Here is a 27,580-nt window from a genome sequence, read left to right as displayed (position 1 = left end):
GATCGATTTTGGGCCCCTTACTTTTTAGCATTTACATGTTTCCCCTTGGTCAACTCTTAAGATCTCTTGGTCTTAATTATCATTTTTACGCAAATGACACCAAGATTTACATCCATTCAAACCTGGTGATTGTGTGGCTATCGCCTTTCATGCACAGTGTATTACTGAGATTAAAAAAATGGATGTCTTTAAATTTTCTTTGTCTCAGCAGTGACAAGACTGAGGTTATGCTCATTGGTTCACCCCACCAGCTTCATAAAGCTGGTTCTTTAACCTTAAATATGGATGACTCTGCTCTGGAGTTTCAAACAAAATAAAAAAAAAATTGGGGGTGATATTTGATGCAAATTTAACATTTGATCCTCATGTCAAGAATACTGTTAAAACATCATTCTTCCATCTCAGAAACATTGCAAGACTGCGCCCCATGTTATCTTTCTCGGTGGCTGAAAAACTGATCAATACTTTTGTATTTTCTCGTATTGATTATTGCAGTGCTTTACTTGTTGGGGTCTCTAAATCTACCTTAAATAAGTTGCAGTATGTGCAAAACTCTGCTGCTAGAATCTTGACTAGGACCAGGACAAGTGATCACATCACTCCTATCTTGGAGTCCTTGCACTGGCTCCCTGTCAAGTTTCGTGTAGACTTTAAAATTCTCATGCTTACCTACAAGGCTTTGCATGGTTTGGCCCCTCAATACTTGTCTGAACTTTTAATACCCTACACTCCAATGCGTGATCTCCGCTCCTCCGAATCTGGTTTTTTATCTGTTCCTCCTACTCGTCTACGTTCTGTGGGTGACAGGGCCTTCTCTTCTTTTGCTCCAAAACTGTGGAACTCTCTTCCCTCTGAGGTTAGACATGCTGAATCTTTTAGTATTTTTAAATCTTCTCTTAAAACTCACTTTTTTAGGGTTGCTTTTCTGTGATTATTATTGTATTCTTTTTAAATTGTTCTGATTGCATGTTTTCTTTTTCTTTTTTGTATTTCAATGTATTTTCTTTTTCTTTTGTAAAGCACTTTGAGATGCAACTTTTAAAGGTGCTATAGAAAATAAGGTTTTATTATTATTATTATTATTATTATTATATTTTCAGGAATCATGAAATAAGTTTCCACTGTTATGCCAATGATACCCAACTTTATATTTCTTCTAAACCCGATGAAATTTCACAATTCTCCAAATTAGCAGAGTGTATCAATGAAATCAAGGATTGGATGGCCAGAAATGTCCTTCAACTCAATTCTGACAAAACAGAGGTACTAATTATTAGACCAAAAACCTCTAAAAATCAGCCACTAAAATATAATTTGACTCTCGATGGATGTAATGTTATGTTGTCTTCAACAGCGAAGAACTTAGGTGTTATATTTGATTCCAATCTGTCCTTTGAAAATCACATTTCCAATGTTTGTAGAACAGCATTCTTCCACCTCAAAAATATTGCTAAGTTACGACACATGCTCTCTGTTGCTGATACTGAAAAACTAATTCATGCGTTCATGACCTTAAGACTAGATTATTGTAATGCATTACTGGGAGGATGTACTGCAAGTTCAATAAATAAACTTCAATTGGTTCAAAATGCAGCTGCCTCAGGTGCTGACTAGAACCAAGAAATATGATCATATTAGCCCAATTTTATCGTCAATACATTGGCAACCTGTTAAATTTCGTATTAATTTTAAAATTCTGTTAACTACATACAAAGCTTTGAATGGTCAAGCTCCACAGTACTTAAGTGACCTTCTACCACGCTATATTCCGTCACGTCCATTACGATCACAAAATTCTCCTGTTAATCCTGTTAATATGTGTCGGACTCCACGCTGTGTCGCTGAGTGATGACGACAAACTACAGGCGGTGCTAGCCAGACATCACTTCAGTCTTTTACGATTGACTTCAGAGGATGAACTGATGCCAACTCAAACTGTAAGACATCGGATACTTCATATGTCACTGCCTGAACCTTGGACTTAGGATGGACCCCACTGAACCTCACTGAAATGACTTGCCGGTTGAACTGCGATGCACCTCACTGATCTCTGCCTGCATTACCTTTGTTTATTGATGGACTACACTCGTGAAATGGAATACATAGACTATCAATTAATTGCCAACAAAAGCCTTCATCAGCCAACTAACAAAGGACAATGCATCCATGTGAACTTCTGCAGTTAATCCAGGATGGACTTCATAGACATTAGTCATTAATCTTACAGTTCATACAAAATCTTTGTTTAGACACCGGTCCTTAAACCTTACTTAGTTTAATAATTTTAAACCATGACTTACACTGCACACAAATAACTAAAATGTTATCAAAAGCTTTTTGATAGACCACACCGTTTGTGAATAACGCTTCAAAGAATTTGACCGCGAGCATGCAAAAATGGACGTGATGCTATTACTCCACAACACTTTAGCATACTGACACGAAACTTAATACGTGTCATCACAACTATGACCTGAGGCTACCTGCAGTGTTTCCCTACTGTGCCACCTAGTGGTCGGCCATACTCCTTATCCACTATTTTGAATTTTCATTATTCTTTAAATTGTATTCATTTTTTCCTCTTCTTCTTGTTCTTCTGCTCTTGAGTCTGCATTCCCCCATAGAACCGTACATAGGGAAGTTATGAAATTTGGCACACTGATAGAGGATAGACCACACCATTCACGAATAACACCTCAATGAATTTGTCCGCTAGCACGGCAAAATGGACGTACATTACATTTATGCATTTGGCAGATGCTTTTATCCAAAGCGACTTACAGTGCCCTTATTACAGGGACAATCCCCCTGGAGCAACCTGGAGTTAAGTGCCTTGCTAAAGGACACAATGGTGGTGGCTGTGGGGATTGAAGCAACAACCTTTTGCTTACCAGTTCAGTGCTTTAGTCCACTATGCCACCACCACTCCATAAGACGTGAGGCTATAACTACGCAATGCATTAACAAATTGACACAAAACGTACTACATGTCATCACAAGCATGCCCTGATGGTACCTGCAGCGTTTCCCAACAGTGCCAACTAGTGGTCAGGAGATATGAAAAATGGCTATTTTCGCTTATAACTTTTGAATAGTTTGGCTTAAAATTATGATTATAAAATTATTATGGTCTCTTTAGATTTCTTTGGTCATGCTGAATGCACTGATACCAAATTTACGATGGTTGACAAATGGCAATTTTGATTTATTTGAAACCTACTTTTAGAGCTCCTCCTAGGTCATATGACGATTCGCACTAAATTTGTTGTGTATCATCTAGGGACACTCGCAACAAAAAAAATTATCAAAAGCTTTTCGATAGATGAAACTGTTCTCAAATAGCGCACCAACGAAATTGTTGGCAATTCGCCAAAAAAGCATTTGAGGCTGTATTTCTGCAACAATTTGTTGTATTTTCATGAAACTTTGTGTGTGTCATTATGACCACACTGTGACAGCTCCACCTATTGGTCAAAAGTTATAATTAATTGTCTATAAATGTGAACAATTATCCCTATGTTTTTATGCTGCTTTTCTTAAATTCATAATCACTGATGTCCATTGACACTTCCACACATGTGCTTCATGTGCTTTGCCCCGGTAATTGCTGCTTGCAGCTATATTTTTAAAACAAATTCTAAATCCAATGTAGTTACCCCATTGGGAAATATTTATTTCTTTAATCATAAGCCTCCTTAAATTTAGCTGAATTTATACTTAAAACAAGAAAAAAACATGCCAATGCTTTAAGAAAAATACATTTTAACACTGATATTGTAGGTTTTTTGCGTGTACCTCAATTTGATTGTCCACCCCATTATGTAATGATACTTTGACCTTTAAGGATCTATGTTATGAAATGACATCGCATTTTGGAGGTGGACATCAGCCATTCAGCTAAATAATGCTTGAGTTGTTTGAAGTTTGTAACTCTTCTGTTTTATTTATGTTTTTCATTTTGTGAATTTAGTCATATGTGGTCAAGCATAAAAAGTTCACCCTGTTCAGAAAAGATATAGGGAAAATTAATGCAGTTTTACCATTTCAATTTATCTATGTTAACAGAAATAAAATCAATACGAGCAATAATATCCTCTTATACTGTATATGTGCGATTACAGTTGGAAAGATGCCAGCTTCATTTCGAATTCCCAAAGTATATAAACGGTGTTGATTTATTACAGTTTTGCCTACTCAACCACAGTATTGCCACAATTAATGCATGCAGTCTTCATTTGAGGTCTGTTTGAAGTCTGAATTAAACAATGATGTGTTAAAAACACTGAATCCAGCAGAAACTTCAGCATTAAAGGCAGATTTTGAAGTTCTTATAACAGACGTTTCCTGCATATTCTTCCTTTCTTATCTGCATAACGTAGAGCATTTCCAAGCAGTAGCCAAGCAGCAAGCCTGGAGATCTCCAAACGGAGGCAGAAACTCCAAAAGAGGGTGGGGAAATTCCAGAAGGGGGCAGGGTTAGACCAGACAGGGTTTGGGCCCACTCCAAAGGGGTGGCACTTCCTTGCTGCAGCCCGGTGATTGAGAAGTACACAGCTGCAGGCAGAGCTCCAAAAAGCCAGTAATGGTATAGCAAGCCCCTAACCTAATTCTTTCCCTAACCCTAACCGTGAGTGGTAGTGACACCCCCTTTTGTAGTTGGCACAACCCACATTTGGAGTAACCCTTCCCCCTTATGTGGTACCCCACCCCCTTTTGGAGATTCCACCCCCATTTGGAGCTCTCCAGCCTGCAGCTATACCTACTTGTGGAGATCTCCAAACGAGGGCAGAAACTCCAAAAGAGGCCGGGAAACTCCAGATGTGGGTGAGGTTTTTTAACTATCTCAACCGCCCTCAACACTTTCTCCATACCGCTGTCAATCCCACAATCCACCTCGAGAGTGTGGTGCTTGACCCCCATAGGAATGAATTGAAAACACTCACTCAGCTCCGCTCAAAACGTGCCAGAGGACACGTATGGTAAGTCCGTTTGCTTGACCTGTATGATTTATAAAATCTTTAACATTTCCCTTTAATGATGATACATAAAGATACCTATAAAAGTATGTTTCATTTTTCAAAAGCTTCAAAGCCCAAAAGTCACTGAATTGTAGGACTGACCCTATAAACAAACACCAGTGCTGACCTGTGTGATGAGGAACTTGGTGAATCTCTCAGGAAGTCGTCCTTTCTCACTAGACAGGATCATCTCTAGCATGTCACCATGAAGTTTCTCCATTACCACAAAGACCTTCTCTGGCGTCTCAAACATACACTCCAGATTCACTATACCCAAGTTTCGCAAGCTCTGAGAGAGATAAAGAGTAGGACAGGCCATGTAAACAAGAGACAAAGTAGCACAGCCCAGTGAGTCACAATGTTATCACTTATTTGCATTCATGACCTCATATTAGGTATCTTAATGGAGAGTGGACACGCAGCATGTTCATTTGTGTTAAGTGAGTTCATCATCATTTAGTCAGTAAGACAAACTACTCAGTATTCAACAGCAACCACAGTTCTATGTGTGGTGAGAACACTGATTCTCTATCACCCCCTACTGCTTACCTGCAGTATAGCCACTTCATTCCTCAGCTGGCTCTCCTGTTTGGTGGGGAATCGGAGCTTATCGATCACCTTCACGGCTACATCACGGCCAGTTTTCCTGTGTTTTCCTGTGTGGGTTAGGGAAGTTATAGAGATTGGAATATGGAGAAGTATATTTAGGCCTGAATTTTTAGATGTATAATATCCTTTATTGCATATCATTAGTGGTGTTGCTAAGGCAACTACGAATGCTAATACTTGAACAAATCTCTAACCCTAAATTATACTTTGCCAGCTAGTAACTCTTTTTTGCTAAAAATTCATTTTATGCTACATACATGAAATACTGCTTTTCTGACTTATTTTAACTTTGCAGACAATAAACAGGTTAAAATATCCAATAGACCTGTATTTAAAGAGGGATGTTTGTCGTATAGGGACCAGGATATCATAAAGATTTGGGGGTGGGCTTTTTTGACTTGGGCCAGTAAGCAACCACCCAGCAACCATCCAGAACACCCTAGCAACTGCATAGAATTGACCTAGCAACCACCCAGCACATCTTAGCATCCACACATCAATGCCCTAAGGGGTTTGCATGGGCAAACACTGCTCAAAAAGTAAAAATCTAGTTTTCAATCATTTTTAAATTGACATACCTCCATACACCACACCAAACTGTCCAGAGCCCAGAACCTCATCAGCAAAGATCTGGTACACCATCCCAATGTCCTGTTGGGTACATCATCATCATTGTCATCTTCATTATCACTGTATAATGTAATCTAGTTTTAAAGGTCAAGTTCACCCACTCACCACATTCTCCTGAATCTGGCTGTTAGACACAGAGATGTTTACGGATGCCTGCCCTAAAAAATTAACAGATCAATAATTACCTCATTAGCCTCACTTGATAATTGCAGTATGACACTTACATTTACAATACCTATCAAAAGTATGGATACAGTTGACTTGATGTATGTTTCTCAAGCTCTTTAAAACTTTTTCGCCTAAAGATATACAAATTTATATTGTGCCTACATGCGTTTTAAGAATTTATATTATATTTGAATGAGTTCAAAGATGGATAGTAGGGTGGTTCTCTTGAAACCTGTCATGAAAATGGCTTGGTCCTATTTTACTCCAAAATCAAAAGAAACCTTTAAAATGTGCTTAAGTGTCCTGAAAATAGTCTTAATAGTCCTAATTGTAGGCTTTATTTACTTTATGCAAAATATAATTTCATATATTTTTGAATTGATTTGAGGTTAAATATGACAAGGACATTTTCTTGACATGTTCATTAGAATCAGTTTGTAAAAGAAAAGTGCTTGGCACTTTTCAGTACTGTTTAAAAAGCATCTTATATACAGTAATGCAACTCATGAAGTTGGCTGAGAGTATGTCGAGAGTGTATAAAGCTGTAATTAAGGCAAAGGTTAGCAACTTTGAAGTAGTAATTTTCTGGTCACTGTATAATTCCTATATACCTCCATCTGTTATTTCATAGTTTCTGTGACTTTACTATTATTCTAAAATGTGGAAAATGGTAGTAAAAAGAACGAGTCCCCAAAGTTTTGACTGGTAGTGTACACATTACTAAATTCTACACAAAATCTGAATTAATTGGATTGCAACCCCAATTCCAAAATAGTTGTGACAGTATGAAAAATGCTAATAAAAACAAAAAGTAGTGAATTGTAAATTATATTCACCCTTTGCTAAATTGAAAACACTACAACTACACATTATATGTTTTACCTTGTGAATTTTTTTTTATTATTTATTTTTTATTTTTTATGTACAGTAATTTCAAATCAGATGATTGCAACACACTCCAAAAAAGTTGAGACAGGGGCAATTTAAGACTAATAACAGTTTGGGGGCCTGGGTAGCTCGGCGAGTAAAGACGCTGACTACCACCCCTGGAGTCGCGAGTTTGAATCCAGGGTGTGTTGAGTGACTCCAGCCAGGTCTCCTAAGCAACCAAATTGGCCCAGTTGCTAGGGAGCAGTGGCAAATTCTCAGGGCCAGCAAAGAAGGCTTTGCTGGCCTAACATGCCAAATAAATAAATATTTTTCATCCTTTCATTATCAATCACCTTTTTTGCTTATGTATTTTTAATCGCTTTCCTCTTAATTAATCTACAAATAGAGAAAAACAAGAAGTTTATCCAGTCAGAATTTATTCCTTGATGCTTACAAGCAAAGTGTGACAACTGTTTCACAAATCACATGCCCGAAGCCCGAAGGAGCGTGTGAGTCTGAGCTCCACCCCCCTCAGGCCTTCAGAATTTCCACAGAATCCTTCAACTGTGTAAGTGAATAGGCATCTAAAGTCAGATTGTCAGATTCATCAGCCAATCAGATTGATTTATTTGTTCTTGGTGGGTGTGATCTTTAGGATATGTCCTGGTTGAGGCCTTCTAGCTGGCCTTCAGAGACGCAATCACGCTTTAAGTGATGTAATTTAAAGCGAGCGCGAAATCTTGCTGACGAGTCGACTGTCATTACTGCCGCTATAGCCATTGAGAAAGAGATCCTTATGGATTTAAAAATACGAGATGTCCTGCATGACCGTGTGATTGCTTAATTTAATAAACAGGAAAGGAGGACTGATTTTCACTTCATGTTAATTGGTAAGTGCTTTTTGCAGTAGCAACATCAGGAGTTTTCTAAGTGTAAATTAGGCTGCTTGAGCATTCAGTGTCAGATCAAGTTTTGAAAAGTAGTGCTGCTTTCCATTCAACTCGGAAGGTCGGATTTTACAACTTCTTACTAGGAAAAGTGCAATGGATGCATCTTGAAGTCAGAATTACAGCTTGTAGGCTCGTGCAGAAATTCTCAACTCTAATTTCGCTGAGTTGCAGGTGCATGATGTCACACGATAAATGAGTTCGTTTCCACATTACATGATATTAAAGCTTGCTTAACAAACACCTGCAGAAACAGGTGTATAAAACATGGTCAATTATAATCTCTTTTGATAATTGTACACCTGAAGCACAAATGCTAGTGCTGCAGCATTGTTTATCAGTTGAGTTGCTAGGAGACATCTCTAATGAGAGTCAAACACCTGCTAAACTAACGGGAGCGTTGCAGTTTTGTTTCCTTAAACGTCATCCTCTGAATATCGGGGAATGGAATGCATTTATGGTCGGATATATCAAATAGGAATATCCCACATCCAACTTGAATGTAACACAGCATAACCGTGTACACTGACTAACGAAACGAAATTTATTGCAAGCAACATTTAAATTGCAAACTTTATTAGATAGATTTTTCCTGGTATTATAAACCTCCTTGGTAGATTCATATGAAAAATTATGATTTTTGAATGTCTGTTCGGGAGACGTTCATTTCATAAAACAGTCATGCTGCAGTTAAAATTAGGCTTGCTTGAACATTAAGTGTCATTTCAAGTTCTGGCTTTCGTGCGTGGACGTGTTTTTAAAATGTCAATTGGTATTATTAGTTAGCTGCAACATAATGTATGATGCCCAAAGGCATAGGGTGTCTTATTCATTGTGAAACTGTGTTTCTTAATCACACTGAAGGCCTAGACTTTTAATGCATGGCCTGCCGCTGCTAGGGAGGGTAGAATCACATGGGGTAACCTCTTCGTGGTCGCTATAATGTGGTTTGCTCTCGGCGGGGCGCGTGGTGAGTTGTGCCTGGATGCTGTGGAGAATAGCGTGAAGCCTCCACACGTGCTATGTCTCCACAGTAACGCACTCAACAAGCCACGTGATAAGATGCGCGGATTGACGGTCTCAGACATGGAGGCAACAGAGATTCATCCTCCGCCACCCAGTTTGAGGTGAGTCACTACACCACCATGAGGATTTAGAGCGCATTGGGAATTAGGCATTCCAAATTGGGGAGAAAATGGGGAGAAAAAAAAAAAGACTAATAACAATTTAATGAATTAAAATAACAAGGCAATGTGAAACAGGAGATGTTAAACAGGTGAGGCAATCGTGTCATAGTATATAAGGAGCCTCCAAAAACAGCCTAGTCCTTCAAGAGCAAGGATCATTCAAGACTTGTCAATTTGACAACAGATGCTTCAGCAAATAATCCAGCACACTGAGAACATTGTTCACCAAAGACAAATTGGAAGGATTTGGGCATTTCACCCTCTACAGTGCACAATATAGTTAAAAGATTCATGGAATCTGGTCAAATCTCAGTGCGTAAAGGGCAAGATGAAAACCACTTCTGAATGCGCGTGATCTCTGATCCCTCAGACATCACTGCCTTAAACATAATTCATCTGTAATGGATATCATGAACATGGGCTTGGGATTCCTTTAGTAAACCTTTGTTAGTCAATACCATTTACCGCTGCATCCACAGATGCAAGTTAAGACTTTACTATGCAAAGCAGAAGCCCAACATCAAATACATCCAAGTCCACATTTAAAATAGTTTTTGGAAAACACAGCCATCGTGTTCTCCGGGCCAAAGAGGAAATGGACCATCCAAGCTGTTATCAGCATCAGGTCCAAAAGCCAGTGTCTGTATGGGCCAGGGGTATGTCAGTGCCCATGGCATGGGTAACTTGCACATCTGTGAGGGCACCATTAATGCAGACAGATATGTAAAAATTTTGGAGCAGCATATACTGCCATCCAGCACTGTCTTTTCCAAGGACGTCCTGGAATTTTCAGCAGGACAACTTTAAACCACATAATGGCCGAATAAGCAAAGAGTGCGGGTGCTAGACTGGCCTGCCTGCAGCCCTGACCATCTCCAATTGAGAATGTGTGGTGCATTATGAAGCGCACAATACGGCAACAAAGACCCCATACAATTGTGCAGCTGAAGACCTGCATAATGGATGAGTGAAGGGAAAATTCCACTTTTTAAACTTAACAAACTTGTGTCTTCAGTGCCTAAATGCTTAATAAGTGTTATTAGAAATGGTGGTAAACACTAAATTGTCCCAATTTTTTTGGAGTGTGTTGCAATCATCTAATTTTAAATTACTGTACATTTTCAAAACAACAATGAAATTCACAAGGTAAAACATTATATAATGTGTAGTTGTAGTGCTTTCAATATAGCAAAGGGTGAATATAATTTACAAATCACTCCTTATTGTTTTTCTTAACATTTTTCATACTGTCCCAACTTTTTCGGTATTGGGGTTGTAGTTTCATATCATGATTTTACCCCTATTGTGCATACTGTACGAATGTGTATTTGTGTCACCTTTTTTACAGCAAAAGTTTGACTTACGATGAGGGGTGTGTCCTTCTGCTGGAGGATTGTCTTTGAAGATGACTGGCATGAGGGCTTCACGGATAGCAGTCTCCCAGCCTTTGGCGAACTCACGCCCCAATCCGCTATTTGGCGCAACGCTGCTGGGCGTGAAAGAGAAAGGAAGACCAGATATACTGGATAAAATGGAGGGGTTGGGGTCTTCGCCAACAAAGTAGATCATGCTGCCCGTGACAATCTCAAAGCAGTGGGGGCTTGTACCAGCAGGTACGAGAGAGAAGTCACCCGCCGGGCATAACCCCAGGATTTCAGAGAGAGGAATCTCCTGTGGAGGAGGGAACAGAGAATAATGAAGGGGCAAATTAGATTCTCAATAATTCAGACAATGTGCAAAGGTGAGCAGAGGTTAATTTCACAGCAGGAGTTGAATTAAATTTGATTTGAGCCAAGATAATTATCTGAAATTATACATGAAACCAAATAAATCTACATGCGAAGTCACCTTAATGGCTTAATAGCTTTTGAAAACCATTCATAATGCATTATTTCATGAGCCAAGACTATTCATGATTCACTTTCTCCGTGAATGCACAATATAAATGTGTGATGTGGCAATTCCACAGATATTGCAATTTAGCCCACAATGTCTGTAAACAGTGATGAATGGTATTTACCCCCTTGATACATGGCATCCACTACAGTGGAAAGATCTTTAAACTCTGGGGCATTTTTGGGCTGACCCCCTGCAATTTTTCACACCCTGCAAATTTAAAAGCTCAACTTTTAGACATACTGTTGACTAATTTAAGCCCTCCCAGATGTGCTTGTCCATAGACATTCAGTCTAATTTTTAGTTCATGCACCACCCCCATTGCTTCATCGAATATATTGGCCTCTGAGTGGACTAGAAGCTCAATATATGTGTCATTAGAAAGCTGAGGTCCTCCCCTTTGCAATTCGTATATTTTATCACCATATATTTCCGAAGATTTGTTTAGCATGCTTTTCCTGCTGGACTGTATATTTTGGCAAAAAAATATATAACTGTAAAGTTGAGCTTTCATTTGATATTTGATGTTTTCGGCCCTTATTTTGTTATTTTGTTTAATTTAAATGCAGAAGTGATGGTAATCTCTGAAAAGTTCAGATTCTAAGCTTTCAAACATTACCACATATGCCTGACTTATTTGCTCGGAGACTTGAGCATTTTAAGTGTAACCTTTTTCGTGACATAGCGCCCCCTTGTGGACCCGTCAGTGGGTCAGTAGAGGTTAAAAAGCACATTTTAACCATTCAGGGGGTAATGTTACATCTAAACCACCATGGGGTGAAAACTTTGACACTTGTTCATAATTATTTCAGATTATATCATTGTACTTTTTATTTATGACAACATAAATTAAAGTGGCTGATTTCCAAAACTTTTTTAGTTATTTGTGATTACTGGATAAGGATGTTTTAAAATGTTTTTTACTGAGATGCCACTCACAAAGAGCATTTCCTAGACAATAAATATTTTAGATTTGATCATAACTAGAGAAAGGGTCTTTTATGCTTATATTCTTTACAGAAATTTCCAGGCATGGACATCATAATTTTAAAATTCCCTCATATTTCCAGGTTTTCCATGAGCATGGGAACCCAGTATACTACTATTTTATGTTGCAAACGTGCAACTCTCTAAAAATAGATAATTTGTTGAATTCTTGTTTTGAAGTAAAAAGTAACGTTACATTTGTTCCCATTATGTTTCAGTAATTCATGCATAATGCATTATGCATCAAAGGTTTAAACTGTACAAGAAAGGGAGATTATACCTTGTAGTATTTGTTGGTTGTGTCATTCTGAAACAGGGTGATGCATTTGCAGTCCAGGCGCCAGTAGTGTCTCTTCCTCTGTTAAGGGTGGGGTGAGAGGTCATATGTCAACATAGGGTTGATTCTGGGGTTCAGCATCACCCCAGCAGACAGGAGGAAGAAGAAATTGAAGGGTAAACAAAGCTGGAGAGGAGGATGTAAGAGAAAAAACAGGAGGAAAGTTAGAAAGAAAAGGCTAAAGAACAGTGAAATGTTACATAGAAATTCAGACGCATAACAGGAAGGCAAGAGCAGGTCAATAGATCAATGTTGAGAAAATGCCTCGGACAATTTTTCCCATTCTTTATAAAATACATTTCGAACTCTCACTATGAGTGACATTTAGCGCTATTCATTCTTACAAATCAATATCCACTCTAATAGTAATCATGCAGGAGACACTCAAAGCAGAATAGACTGTGATTTAAAAGCTGAAGATTGGTGAGATTACAGAGCAGACTGATGTAGAAAGCAAAAAAAAAATATCAATAGTGATGCTTGTAAGTGAGGTTAGGAGAGTGCAAACTGTAAAGCAGCGTTTTTAACTGGTTTATGCCTCAGGACCTAGATTTTACATTGGCCAAGTGGTGACCCAACACTATACAAAAATTTTTACTATACAAAAGTTAACAAAAATGTCCTTAAAATCAAACAGTTAACACTTTAAAATAAGGTTGTATTTGTTAACATCAGTGACATAAACTAACAATGAACAGTCATTTTACAGCATTTCTTCATCTTGAAATATTACCCAAGATTAATAGATGCTGTAAAAATCATTTGTAGTTGATGATACCTTTTGCATTAACTAATCTTAGCAAATAAATGTGTTACCATCAAACATTAATATGTATCAATATTATCATGAACTCTAACAATATGCAAAATTATTAATATATGTCTCTTGAATTTTGATGGTTTCATGGCAGCAGAACTCAAATATATATTCTCTGAAAATAAGTATCAATATCAGAATTGTGTCCCAAGAAAATTTTATTCATTTATTTATATACATATTTTAACTGAAAAACAAACAAAACATTTATTAAATGGCCGATTAAGAAAATACATTTTTATGCTTTATTGTGAGAAGTATTTTCTCCTCACTTTTATAAGTTGATAAGCCCGAACCTACTTTGTATTAGGTTTCTTTAATATGTACTTGCATTAAAGAAATAAGCATTTGATACAGTGTACTTATTGCGTAAATGCTGTATGTGTTGATATATTGTACTTTCATCATTGTCCTTAAAGGGATAGTTCACCCAAAAATGAAAATTCTCTCATCATTTACTCACCCTCATGCCATCCCGGATGTGTATAACTTTCTTTCTTCTGCTGACCACAAACAAAGATTTTTAGAAGAAAATCTCAGCTCTGCAGGTCCACACAATGCAAGTGAATGTTGGCCAGAACTTTGAAGGTCCAAAAAGCACATAAAGGCAGCATATAAGTAATCCAAGACTCCAGTGCATATCTTCAAAAGCGATATGATAGGTGTAGGTGAGAAACAGATCAATATTTAAGTCTTTTTTTTACTATAAATTCTCCTCCCTGCCCTGTAGGTGGCGATATGTACGAAGAATGTGAATCGCCAACAACAAAAGAACAAAAATGTGAAAGTGGAGATTTATAGTAAAAAAGGACTTAAATATTTATCTGTTTCTCACTCACACATAACATGTTGCTTCTGAAGACGTACTTAACCACTGGAGTCATATGGATGACTTTTATGCTGCCTTTATATGCTTTTTAGAGATTCAAAGTTCTGGCCACCATTCACTTGCATTATATGTATGTACAGAGAGGAGATATTCTTCTAAAAACATTTTTTTTGTGTGTGTTCAGCAGAAGAAATAAATGTATACACATCTGGGAAGGCAGGTGGGTGAGTAAATGATGAGATAATTTTCATTTTGGGGTAAACTATCCGTTTAAATTTTAAATACCTGCATCTGTAATTACACTGTTGACTTTACCCCTAACCCTACCCATACCCCAACCTCAGCTAATGTGAATCATGCCAGAGTTTCACAGAACATGTACAATAAGTACATTATATCAAATGCTTAATTTTGTAAATACATAGTAGTCAAAGACATCTGATATAAAGTGCGATGGCCTATTTTTAATTAGCATATAATCATTTGTATTTAGCATTTTGCCACGACCCTATCAGAAGAGACCTGCGACCCACCAATTGAGAAGTACTGGTGTAAAGAGAAAAGGGTTAGAGAAAGAACTCTGGCTGTGTTAAGTGGCAGACGGGAGTCAGAGGAAGTTACCAGTGTATCCTTGTTGCTATAGTGCACCATCCAGCCCTCTTTGATGGCCGTGCTAGAGCGACGTGTGGTGTGTCTCACTGACTGCACTACTCTCATCAGAGGAATATTAGCACTGGGGAGACATCACAGCACAGAGTCAGACTGTATGTGAGATAAAGGAGATCTTATGAGATGATCAAGGTGTTTGAGAGACCGAGGTATGCAGGCAATTTTATGCTAAATAAAGCCCTATTCACACCAAGATAGACGCAACAATGGTAAGTGAATAGATGGCGAGAAATCATCAAAACCATTCAGCATGTTGCAAATTTTCGTCAGGCTCTGAAAAAAGTTGAACCTAAATGAAAGCCACTCATGCTTCGGACTTTCACATGCTTTAATGCAAAATGACAATTCAGCAATATAGATTGTACTTTCGGCATAATTTGCTTCACTTATTTGTTGCTGCTTGTTGATGCTATGGCATTTACAGTATATGTTATAAAAGGAGATGTTATACAGAATGATAGCCTCAGTCACCATTCACTTTCATTGTATGGGTTAAAAAATACAATTAAAGTGAATGATGACTGAGACTGAACATTCTGTCTAACATCTCCTATGGTGTTCCACAGTTAAAAGAAGGTCATACGGGTTTGCAGCAATATGAGGGTTAGTTAATGATGACAGAATTTTTATTTATTGTTGAACTGTCCCTTTAAAGCTAGATTTTTGTCTAATTTGTGTCTAAAACCTGTCTAACAAACCTCTGGTCGCCACTGGCTCCATCCTGGCTGCTGTCTGGGGAAAAGGACCCCGGGATACTGATGGCCTCATCTGATTCGTCCATCAGAGAAGACTTATCATGGTCAGAATACTCATTATTGTAATCCATCGGCACCTCTGCATCTGTGCTCGGACTTAACATGTCTGAGAAACAGACATGAAAACAGGTGAAGTGGGCAAAAAGCCACAATAATAATTTGTTTTTAAAAATGCTGGTAAATTAAGTATGTCATTATTGTTTCTCTCACACTTTCATTACCTCCAAGAGTCTCCCCTAAACAGTCGTTGGGAACTTTGTACGCGCAGCGCTTGTGGCAGTTGAACTTGCAGTCTTGAAAAAGAACAGAACATTGCAAGTGTTATTTGGGTGATTCCTACATTTTGTGTCCTCATCATATGTCTAAATATATTGGATATTGGATAAGTGAACTTAGAGGTGAATTTTAAACAATTTAACTTCTTTGGTTAGAGACAATGTGGCCATTTTTGCCATGTCCTATTTTGCCAACATGAAAAACTAGCAATTTATTAAGAAATACTACAGGTGTTTAACCATCCTTTTCTTTCTCTTAATCAAAATGTTCCAAACAAAACATATTTTCTTGGGAATATTGTTTCAATTGATAATCAATTCATAGCTTTTTCCTATGCCATCATTATTGCTTTCCATCTTGTTAGTCTTATATTATATGCCTTTAACAAACAAAAGCTAGATCCTCCAGAAAGTGACATCATTTTTTAAAGAACAACACAAACAGCAATAAATATTAGCAATGTTTTTTATAAAGATGTTTTGTTGTATAAGTGCTAAAACATTGAATCGTGTTAGATACAATTACAGAACTGATAATACTTTCATAAATTGCAACCAGTGTTTGGTTAAGTTACTTAAACATAATTATCCACTACGAATTACATATTATTACTTATTAAAATTACCATAAGACCCATAAGAATTTAAAATGTAATGCATTACACAAATGTATTTTTTTTTTTTACTAAAAAAGTAATTCAATTACAGTAACTAATTACGCTGTAATTGGATTAAATCAAACACTGATTACAACACAAGCATATTCAAAGTTTAAAAGGTACTACATTATAAGGAATAACCCATTGGTATAATCAAATATAAATATTCAGTAATATGATGTTTTTAAATAAATGTAATATGTATGATAATTTTTCAGGTAAATGCTGGATTCACTTCAGGACAACTTTTTAAGCAGTAGTTTCAGACCTTTGCACTGGAGTCCCTGGCGGAAGAGTCCTCTCAACAGTCTCTTGCAGTACTGGCACACAGTGGGACGTGTGTAAGAGTGAACGGCAAACGTGTGCGGGACCTTCACTTTGGTCATGAGCATCTTGTCCAGTTTGACAGGCCGTCCGGTGTAATAGCGCCTGGCCTCGCTGGGCGTGCGGGGCTGTAGATAGAGCAACATGCAGCACTTAAATACAGCTAGTAAGTCCAGTAAATAGTTATTTACCAAGCAACAAGGTGTTAAGCTCCTTAAAGAAATAGTTCTTCATTTTTTTACACACCCTCATATCACTCCAAACCCATATGATTATCTTTCTCCCTCGGAGCATAAAAGGAAAACAAAATGAAGTCCCCAAATGGCTTCTTGCCATATAATGGAAGTGAATAGTGGCTCCAGACTGTCAAGCTCCAAACAGAGAAAGAAAAGAAAAAAAGAAAAAGAAATAGTCGATAAAACTCATACTATATTCTAAGTCTTTTGAAGCCATTCAATCAGTTTGATAAACAGACTAAAATTTAAGTCGTTATTTACTCTCAAATCAAATCATTGAACTGCGGTGCCCAAATCAAATATGACAGCTACAGGTTGGCCGGCAGTAACATCAAACCTCATCAGGTTCTTGCTTGTCTTGTGACCAACATCATGATGTCAAACCTGTGTAAGTTGCCATTTTTGATTTGACAGTCCTCTTTGGAGCAACATTAGGATGAGTAAGTAATTTAAAAAAAACATTTGGGTGATCTTTCCCTTTAAGGGTACAATGGTGATGGTTCATGATAGTCCCTTACAGATTTTGAGCCTTCACCTTTCTGGTTAACAACCCAGATATTTTTATACACTAGGACACACAAACTCAGAATGAAATAGTTATCTATTTTTTAAAAGTCCACATGAAATCAAAATTGACCCAATTTATTTTCTTAATGTGAAGTATATTCCAGGTCAGTCTAACATTCTGTGTTATTGTGTGCTTTATTGGGTTGGACAGTATGGGTGAAAGTTTCAGTGTATGATTGTTAGCGTGCTCTGTACCGCATGGGTGTGCGGTCGGACAAGGCTGGCATCCTCAGATGTCACACTGCTGTTGAGGCTGCTGAGTGACTCGGTGGTAGACAGGCGCAGAGACTGACTGCTGGTGAGAGACGTGGTCGACAGGCGTCGCTTTCTCGCCCCACTGCAGTTGTTGGGAATGCTAAAGGCACAGCGTTTGTGGTAATTCAACCCACAGCCTGCAGGGGGAGACAGTGAGAGAGCAAATTAATACAGTGAGAGAGTAAAAGGAAACTGAAAATATATCATACTTGGACATTTTTTACATAGTGAAGAGGGACAGATTTTTAACTGAGCTTGTAAAAAATCATTTTCCTGCTGAACGTCTGGGAAACAGTCACATGGGGTCATGGGAAATCACTAACACATTTTGACTTTACAACCCCAATTCCAAAAAAGTTGTGACAGTATGAAAAATGCTAATACAAACTAAAAGTAGTGATTTGTAAATTATATTCACCCTTTGCTAAATTGAAAACACTACAACTACATTATATGATGTTTTACCTTGTGAATAAAAAAAAATGTATGTACAGTAATTTTAAATTAGATGATTGCAACATGCTCCATAAAAGTTGAGACAGGGGCTATTTAAGACTAATAACAATTTGACGAGTTGAAATAACAAGGCAATGTGAAACAGGAGATGTTAAACAGGTGAGGCAATCGTGTCATTGTATATAAGGAGCCTCCAAAAACAGCCTTGTCCTTCAAGAGCAAGGATCATTCGAGACTTGTCAATTTGCCAACAGATGCTTCAGCAAATAATCCAGCACATTGAGAACAATGTTCCCCAAAGACAAATTGGAAGGATATTGGGCATTTCACCCTCTACAGTGCACAATATAGTTAAAAGATTCAAGGAATATGGTCAAATGTCAGTGCGTAAAGGGCAAGATGAAAACCACTTCTGAATGCGCGTGATCTCTGATCCCTCAGACATCACTGCCTTAAAATACATAATTCATCTGTAATGGATATCATGAACATAGGCTTGGGATTATTTTAGTGAACCTTTGTTAAACCCATTCACCAAGTTAAGACTTTACTATGCAAAGCAGAAGCCATACATCAACTCTAAGTCTCATCTTAGATGGAAAGTAGAACAGTGGAACCATGTCTGTTGGTACGATGAGTCCATATTTCAAATAGTTTTTGAAAAGCACAGCCATCATGTTCTCCGGGCCAAAGAGGAAGAGGACCATCCAAGCTGTTATCAGCATCAGGTCCAAAAGTCAGTGTCTGTATGGGCCAGGGGTATGTCATTGCTCATGGCATGGGTAACTCGCACATCTGTGAGGACACCATTAATGCAGACAGATATGTAAAAATTTTGGAGCAGCATATACTGCCACCCAGCACTGTCTTTTCCAGGGATGTCCCAGAATATTCAGCAGGACAACTTCAAACCACATACTGGTCGAATAAGCAGAGAGTGCAGGTGCTAGATTGGCCTGCCTGCAGTCCTGACCATCTCCAATTTAGAATGTGTGGTGCATTATGAAGCGCACAATACGGCAAGAAAGACCGTAACTGAAGACCTGCATAATGGGTGAATGGGGGAAAATTCCATTATTTAAACTTAACAAACTTGTGTCTTCAGTGCCTCAATGCTTAATAAGTGTTATTAGAAGAAATGGTGGTGTTTCACAGTGGTAAACTCTCGACTGTCCCAACCTTTGTTGAGTGTGTTGCAATCATCTGATTTGAAATTACTGTACATTTAAAAAAAACAATGAAATTCACAAGGTAAAGCATCATATAATGTTTAGTTTTAGTGCTTTCAATATAGCAAAGGGTGAATATAATTTACAAATCACTCCATTTTGTTTTTATTAGTATTTTTCATACTGTCCCAACTTTCAGAATTGGGGTTGTAGCTATAATTGAAAAATAGAATGATAAATACAACACCAAATTCTGAAGAGAAAGATAATGGCATGTCTGTCCTCACCATCGCATTTGAGCCCTTGACGCACCAGTCCGAAAAGCATCTCGCCACAGTGATCGCAGAAGGCTGGTGCACGATACGAGTGCACGTTTAGCGTGTGTGGACGAATCTGGAAGTCCTCAAACGTGGCAGCCGCTGAAACACATAAAGAACGATCATAAACTGAGGTCAGGAGACAAGGACAAAGATAACGTCATAAACTTAGTGCTAATAGTTCAGATTTATATCAATCACCCAACAATGTCAATCAATATTGAACAAAGCAAGATGTTGCTTAGAGCAGTGGTTCTCAACTGGTGTGTCACGATCCAAAAATGAGTCATCGCTCAGTTCTAATAGAGTTGCGGACAGCTGGTGAAAAAACAAAGCTAAATGCTAATAAAACACTGTTAACCATTGGCTATAATCGAGCAGATTTAGCATCTACTTTTAAAGGGAGTAGGAAAGACTTCCAATATCTTTTGCTATTGACGTCAAAGGTGCGTCAAAGCACACTCTACTGTATTTTGGAGCAAATTTATCTGTCATTTGGTAGAAATTTGGAGCAAATTTTGGCTAAATTAGCCAGGTGCTAACAAAGGTGTCTTGACATTCCCTCATCCCTGAACACCACAAACTATGCAAGGTGAGAAAGAAAATATGGGTTCACTTGTAGTGAGGATAATCATGATATCTCCCAACCGCAAACATCAAATCTGTTACTTCAACATCCTCTCCGAACACTTCTGTGTTGATTACACAGTTGATTATTGGCTCTACCCTCATCTGACTACATTTGATCTTCCACTTTTACTCGAACATCAGGCCACAATAACGGCACCCACACAAATAATTGAATCTTGTCTGAGTTGCTCCACCCGAAAAAAAGGACCAAACTTGCCAGAATGGGCCTTTGGCATTGCTAGTTCTGTGTGAGATATTAAGGGGAACATGTGAAAAGGTTCTATTGAGCTCAGAACTCATGCTGATAGGCTTGTGTTTTCAGCGACTCACCGGACAAAACAACTTCCACCAGATCTCCCTCCTGGATGTCGGACACTGCCTTGACCAGCTGCAGGATGTTATTGCTGCCGGTGTCATGCTTGAAGAGGAGGATCTTGTCATAGATCCCATAAAAACCACACTCAGGAAACTGCACAAAGAGAGACAGATAGACAGTGAGAACCCTTCATCAGTCAGAATCAGAAAAACAAAACATAAAATCTCTTTAATCTAATAAAATATCCCTATTTTCAACTTTAAGCCCCATTTATAGCACATGGGTAGTTGACATTAAATACTTTTCAGATGTTGACATGTCCTGTGGTGTGACATGCTGTACTCCATTCTAAACTCAGAGCATTTTGCAATTCTTTTATAATTATTATGCATGCACTTTTAAAATTCAATTGTTACACTGCAGGATCATTTAAACCGGGACACATTATACAGCAACTACTCATTTACATATTCACTGCACTACTCTAATATTATATTTCTCTTTTTCTGTTGTCAACATCTTCACCACACTACAGCAGCTCATCACAACCATAACATCCTTCTTAGATTTGTGGCTCATGGGCAAATATGGAAAATCCAACTCGGAGGCAAGTTGCTGGGGATTGCAGTCATGTTAATGAAGAGCCATATGCAAGACTTCCTGATGGTGTAGAGAATAGTAGCACTCATGCAGGTGTACCCACTAGGGAACACCTCTAAATTTTTTGCAAGGTTGCTTTCTACCAGCTGCATGTTGAATATTTCCTGTTGTTGTTGCAGAGAAGCTTTTAATTTTTGTAGCATTTATGTGTCGAGAGCTACCATTTGATTTCTGAATGAATTATAATGTTGTTTTAAGGGGTCATATTATGAAGAGATTTCCTTTTAGATATAGAGTATGTTAAACTATGTAAACATACTGTACCTTTCAGAACTTAGAACATCCTCACCAGTCCAAAAGGAACATCCATTAAAGGTGCACTCAGTACATTTTTTGCTGATTGCTAAACTTTTAAACAGAAAGAAATTGTAATAACAGTATAGTATTTTTGAAAACAATGTTTAAATAATGTACAGAGTCATATCACTTTTAGAGAAAAAGCTTCTTATTTCTAAATATAATGCTGAGAGCACATTCATGAGATGATATGTTGAGATCACATTAAATGCCAAATATTATTCGCTTAATATCTCAGTAATCCAATATTATTGGATGCTTTTACTAACAGAATAAATTAATAATGGACCATGTTTACATGCACTTAAGAAAACGGTTTATTCCAGGGTTTTAGCTGAAAGCGGCACCTGAAACGTCATTTAAACGAGAACGCTGATTTCCTTGTACTATTTAAGGGATTAATAGAAAGCAGTTTAACACACCTAGGTTTCTCCTGGAGAACACAGTTTATGTGGTCATGTAAACGCATAAGTGCCATTCTTACAGATTTTTAAGGAGTGCGCATGTGAGAGAACAGACCAGATAAAAAACGTCATATGGAGACCAACAACAAGTCAACACAGCTGAAAGAATTAAACATTTCTGGGAATACAGTGGGAAAAGCACATACACTATAAACTATACACAGCAATATAAAATATCGACTGTCCCTCACGTTTGCGTATATGCGCTCTTACGTTGGGGGAATCCCGGAATTTTACATAAGAGGGAAACCCCACTATTGCAGCGCAATTCCGTAGCAGGACGCGACAGACCAACAGCTCTGGAATATCTCAGAAGAAACAGAGAATATAATAACAAAGTCTTCCTCTGATACCATGTTTGTTATTAACACAAGCATCACAGGGAAATTACGTTTCTGTGGAGAAAGCTGCTTACTGACCGAGCCGCATGTATATGGGAATAAAGAATACACGCTTATACAATGTATGTAAACGGCAGTGCCAATTTTTCGCAATAAGCTTCTTCTGGTGTCCATGTAAACGTAATCATGGTTGACTGCAAATAGTGCTTTTTACTATGACATCAGTGACTGAGAACTTCTGTTTTTGCAGGATGCTGCATCCACTTTGCTAGTTGTTTAGTGAATATAAACAAAACTTTTATTTAGTGCACCTTTAAAACCAAACTTTAAAAATGTCTCTTTATGAACTTTCACAACTTTTTGATGTCAGACATATTACACAGGACCTAAATATGGAGAAAGAGTGCCAAAATGTTGTATTGTTTCTTTAAGGTCCCTAATCATTACTGTCTGACCATAACAGTTTGTGTGGTACATTTCAGCGTGAATTGTTTTGTGAACATGTCACAAATGTAATGCAGACTTTGCAAAGAGGCTGTGGTTGTAGGATGGGGAAGCACCAACTGTATAGGACAGCAAACCTGCAGCACATAAGTAAGTGTTGCTTTCATTTCAATTGTGAAGAGAGAATTTATATAGAAGTCTTACTCAGCATGTAAGACAGTATATATGAAATATGTACTGTATATATATGTATAGGGTACAACAGGGCTAAAGGCCCCCCAGGGTTAAAGGCACTTTTGATTTTATTTTCTCCAAAAACACTAAACAGCAACTAAAACTACCACAGTCCTTTCTTTAACACCTGTTTGTCATTATACACAGAAACAATATTCCTGATTCATTAGATCATTGCATGCAGTGTCTAAAGTTTAACTTTGAGGTAATTTGATCTAATATTTAATAATTTATTTATTTTTATTTATTTTTTTTTTTTTTGTGCAAATTTAGGTAACTAATGAGAATCCCTGAAACCATTACATTTATTTTGAGACAACATTTTTTTTAATAACTGTCAAATAATTTAAAGAATGGTATTTGGAGTAAAAAAGCCCCCTTTTGCAGGGGCTAAAGGCCTCCATAAAACACATTGTTTTTCCTTAATTTGAGTGAAAAGATTTGTTATATATATATATATATATATATATATATATATATATATATATATATATATATATATATATATATATATATATATATATATATATATATATATATATATATATATATATATATATATATACACATATATATATATATAGTTTTAAAAACTCAAACTTGATGCTAACCTAACCCTAACTCATTACACTATCAAAACTAAGATGTACTCAAGATGTTTTCAAGACGCTTTCAATTATTAGGTCTATACACATGCAGAAGTCACAGTGCACCAACTTTTGATGAAGAGCTTGCAGGGGGATTCCGATGGGGTGTTAGCCGGAAACCATTTGCAATAATTAGCAAGGGAGCTGCCGTGGTGGATTCAGTTGATTGCTTCCATTTTAAGCTGACAGCTGTGACCGTGCTGAGATATAACCCTCAGACCCACTCAGGTGTAATACCCGAGCACTTCTGCATCACAGTCGTCGCCTGCCAATCATTGTACAGCAAAATCCCACTTGGCACTGAACTAGCCACCTGGCATAAGATGACTACCCATCTGCATTAGCCAACCTGGGCAGTCTTTTGAAATGAGAAATCTGGGCACGCTCAATAGCATGATGAAGGTGCAGTGTTACATATAGTATAAAGGATGAGGGAACAACAAGGAAGAAAAAAGATACATCCCCTCCATACAGCAGGTCAAAAGAGTGTGAGACAAAGGGTTGATAATGTCAGTCAAATTCATAGGGACTTATCGGTAGAGCAGATGTCTTGAATACTTTATGGTGCTCCATTCAGTGCATGTCATATAACTTGGAGTCCATCACAAAAGTAGCATACTAAACCAGACTCTTGCAATAGGCCCATTGTCTTGTGTGTCTTTGGTGTACATTTGGCACTGCGAAACCCGGAATGATATTCCAGTACAGCTTTAAAGACTATCAGAAAATTAAGAGTTTGTGTCTTTTCATGTTAGCTTTTAAGTTATATGCTAGTATACTTCTATATATTGACAAATTGCACTTTCAGCAGATATTTATATTTAAAATGTACAGTCTCTCTCTCTCTTTTCCAGGAAAATGGGCCAAAATATTAATGACTCACACTGCGCTTACTCATTTTGTCCAATCAAATGCTCTTCAGAATGACAATGACCCTCCCCCTAATACCACCTCCCTCTGACTTGCTCTAGCAAGTAGCAAATCATGATTCATGGCTGTGACATATACTAAAGGCTATTAGTTATTATTTTATTTTGGTAACACTTTAGATTACAGCCTGCAATTTACAGTGTAAGTACACCGAATTTACAGCGTATCTTTTTTGTATTAATAGTGTAACTACACAGTACGTACTTGTAGGTATAAGGGAACAAGCACCACTTCAATTTACAGCCCGCAAATGTTGCACTTACCCTATAACTACATGGAAAAAGGGGGTAACAAGCTGGACTTGCATTGTAACAACAAGGAAAAATTGTATATTTACACAGTAACTACAGACATTTTTTTGCAATAGTTCTCATAGTTGCCTTGCCTTGTTTTAATTTTGCTTAACGACCCAACTAAATCCTCTACTCTTCTGCTATTTTGGCATGACTCGCAGCTGAGATGGACTGTATGCAATACACTTTCATAAGGTAAGTAGCCTACATTGAAAATTCTAAATAAAATCATAGCAGAAACTCATTAACTCATTTCCCTAAATTTCAAGATTTGTTGTTCAGTAATCTCCATCATGTATCCTGTAATAATAGAATATGTACCCCATGGTTAAAAAAAATACCTAGGCCCATATATATATATATATATGTATGTACACACAGGGTTGGGGAGTAACGGAATACATGTAACGGGATTACGTATTTAAAATACAAAATATAAGTAACTGTATTCCACTACAGTTACAATTGAAATCATTGGTAATTAGAATAAAGTTACATTCAAAAAGTATTTTGATTACTGAAGAGATTACTTTGCATTTTATTGTCATTTTTTCATTTAATATTTAGTCCTTTCAGATGTAAAACATTTATACATATAAATGATTCGATCCAAAGTGCATTTGAACAGCAGTGAAACATTTTCTTATGATGTGTTACATTCATACGAGCAGACAGAGAAGTAAGTCTGAAGTAAGTTTGGAGCAGTAGAAATAGAAATAAGCCTTGTGTAAATTGTCAGGTTTATGCTAAGCTAAAATGCTATTTCTAGCCATTTTACATGCACGTTACCAGGCACGATCATTTTTTTTTATCAAGAAAATTCACATTAGATCATAATTTCTTTTTTTCTAGTAAGACCTTTGACATTAGGGCAAAAATCGTATTCTTGATAATAATTTTTGTATTGTTTTCCTGTAAAAATATAAAAAAATCCTTAAAACAAGATCAATTTGATTTATCTTGTTTTAGAAACAACACTGCATAAGATATTTATGTTTTTCAGAGAATGTATTTTTAACATGTGTATTTTGTCTTACTGTACTGGCAGAGTTTTTATAGTCAAAACAAGTGAAAAAAAAAAATCTACCAGTGCTGAAGAAGTAATCCAAAGTATTTAGAATACGTTACTGACCTTGAGTAATCTAACGGAATACGTTACAAATTACATTTTACAGCATGTATTGTGTAATCTGTAGTGGAATACATTTCAGAAGTAACCCTCCCAAACCTGTGTGTGTGTATATATATAGATATAGATATAGATATAGATAGATAGATAGATAGATAGATAGATAGATGATAGATAGATATAGATATAGATATAGATATATTATAATATAATACCTATATATTATTACAAAAAGGTACACAGTGTATATTCTTGCTAAATTGCTCGCAAACGTAAGATTGTTGTTTAGCATAGTAGGTCATACATACCATGTAATATTAGAATAGTTACACCTTAGTTATAAAATACTTACAGTACAAATAACTGTTAATTTTCCATGTTGTTTAGCATAGTAGGTCATACATACAACGTAATATTAGAATAGTTACCCCTTATTTATAATATACTTACAGTATAAATTATTTGTCATTTTCCAGGTTGTTACCCCTTTATTCTCCAGACTTTGCATATTGTTCCCTTATACCTACACGTAAGTAATTTATAGATACACTATTATTACAAAAAGGTACGCTGTAAATTTAGCGTACTTACGCTGTAAATTGCGGGCTGTAATCTAAAGCATTACCTTTATTTTTTTTAAAAAGAGGACAAGACTTTCTAAAAATCCTGCCCCCTGTTTCAATTGGAAATGCATAAACACAGGAAAGAAAACTGCACTCGTCAAACCAACTCACACACAATCAGACATTCATAAAGACATTCATCCATTGAGAATCCGGTTAATAAGTGAAACCAAGATTAAGGTTCAACCAGAATGGCATAGTGGTCCCACATTCAAGTCTTTTCCTAAAGAGTTTTGGTGGGTAACTGGGATTTTCCATTCATTGACATGCTAATGAAGAATGAGCTGATGTAGTGATACAAGCATGGAAAATCATTCACAGTGAGAGAGCAAGGGCTGTGAGTAATATTCCCTAGTTTTTGTTCTTGATGAGCAAAACCTATTTCTATTAGGCAGACTCTTTTCTTCACCTGAGCAGAAAAAAATAAATAAATAAATAAATATATATTAGATATACATATATGCCTGTAGTTTAAATTATATTATTATATATATATATATGATGTAGATTGATAGTAGATTCATGTATTTATTATATAAAAACTTACATGTATTATATGAAAATGAAATATGAATGATTAAAAGAATTTGAAATC

The 27,580-nt window shown here is 37.0% G+C and overlaps 1 protein-coding gene across 3 annotated transcripts in view; it reads right to left on the bottom strand.

The window, feature by feature from the left end:
• The window catches only part of prkd2 (protein kinase D2), a 66,527-nt gene that overhangs the window by 15,574 nt on the left and 23,373 nt on the right, over nucleotides 1-27,580 (bottom strand). For all 3 annotated transcript variants that reach the window (XM_051665081.1, XM_051665082.1, XM_051665083.1), the window contains 13 exons: nucleotides 20,938-21,076; nucleotides 19,948-20,079; nucleotides 17,976-18,172; nucleotides 16,922-17,105; nucleotides 15,941-16,012; nucleotides 15,663-15,825; nucleotides 14,917-15,028; nucleotides 12,593-12,670; nucleotides 10,794-11,100; nucleotides 6,363-6,415; nucleotides 6,206-6,278; nucleotides 5,568-5,674; nucleotides 5,146-5,307 (listed from right to left, as the gene is read on the bottom strand). In XM_051665081.1, the coding sequence (XP_051521041.1) occupies nucleotides 5,146-5,307; nucleotides 5,568-5,674; nucleotides 6,206-6,278; nucleotides 6,363-6,415; nucleotides 10,794-11,100; nucleotides 12,593-12,670; nucleotides 14,917-15,028; nucleotides 15,663-15,825; nucleotides 15,941-16,012; nucleotides 16,922-17,105; nucleotides 17,976-18,172; nucleotides 19,948-20,079; nucleotides 20,938-21,076 (1,779 nt within the window). The remainder of the gene's footprint in view (nucleotides 1-5,145; nucleotides 5,308-5,567; nucleotides 5,675-6,205; nucleotides 6,279-6,362; nucleotides 6,416-10,793; nucleotides 11,101-12,592; nucleotides 12,671-14,916; nucleotides 15,029-15,662; nucleotides 15,826-15,940; nucleotides 16,013-16,921; nucleotides 17,106-17,975; nucleotides 18,173-19,947; nucleotides 20,080-20,937; nucleotides 21,077-27,580) is intronic.

This window comes from Myxocyprinus asiaticus, chromosome 31 (genome assembly GCF_019703515.2).
Source record: "Myxocyprinus asiaticus isolate MX2 ecotype Aquarium Trade chromosome 31, UBuf_Myxa_2, whole genome shotgun sequence".
Lineage (NCBI taxonomy): Eukaryota > Metazoa > Chordata > Actinopteri > Cypriniformes > Catostomidae > Myxocyprinus > Myxocyprinus asiaticus.
Note: the sequence above shows the minus strand (reverse complement) of the source record. Positions and strands in the feature narration are given on the sequence as shown.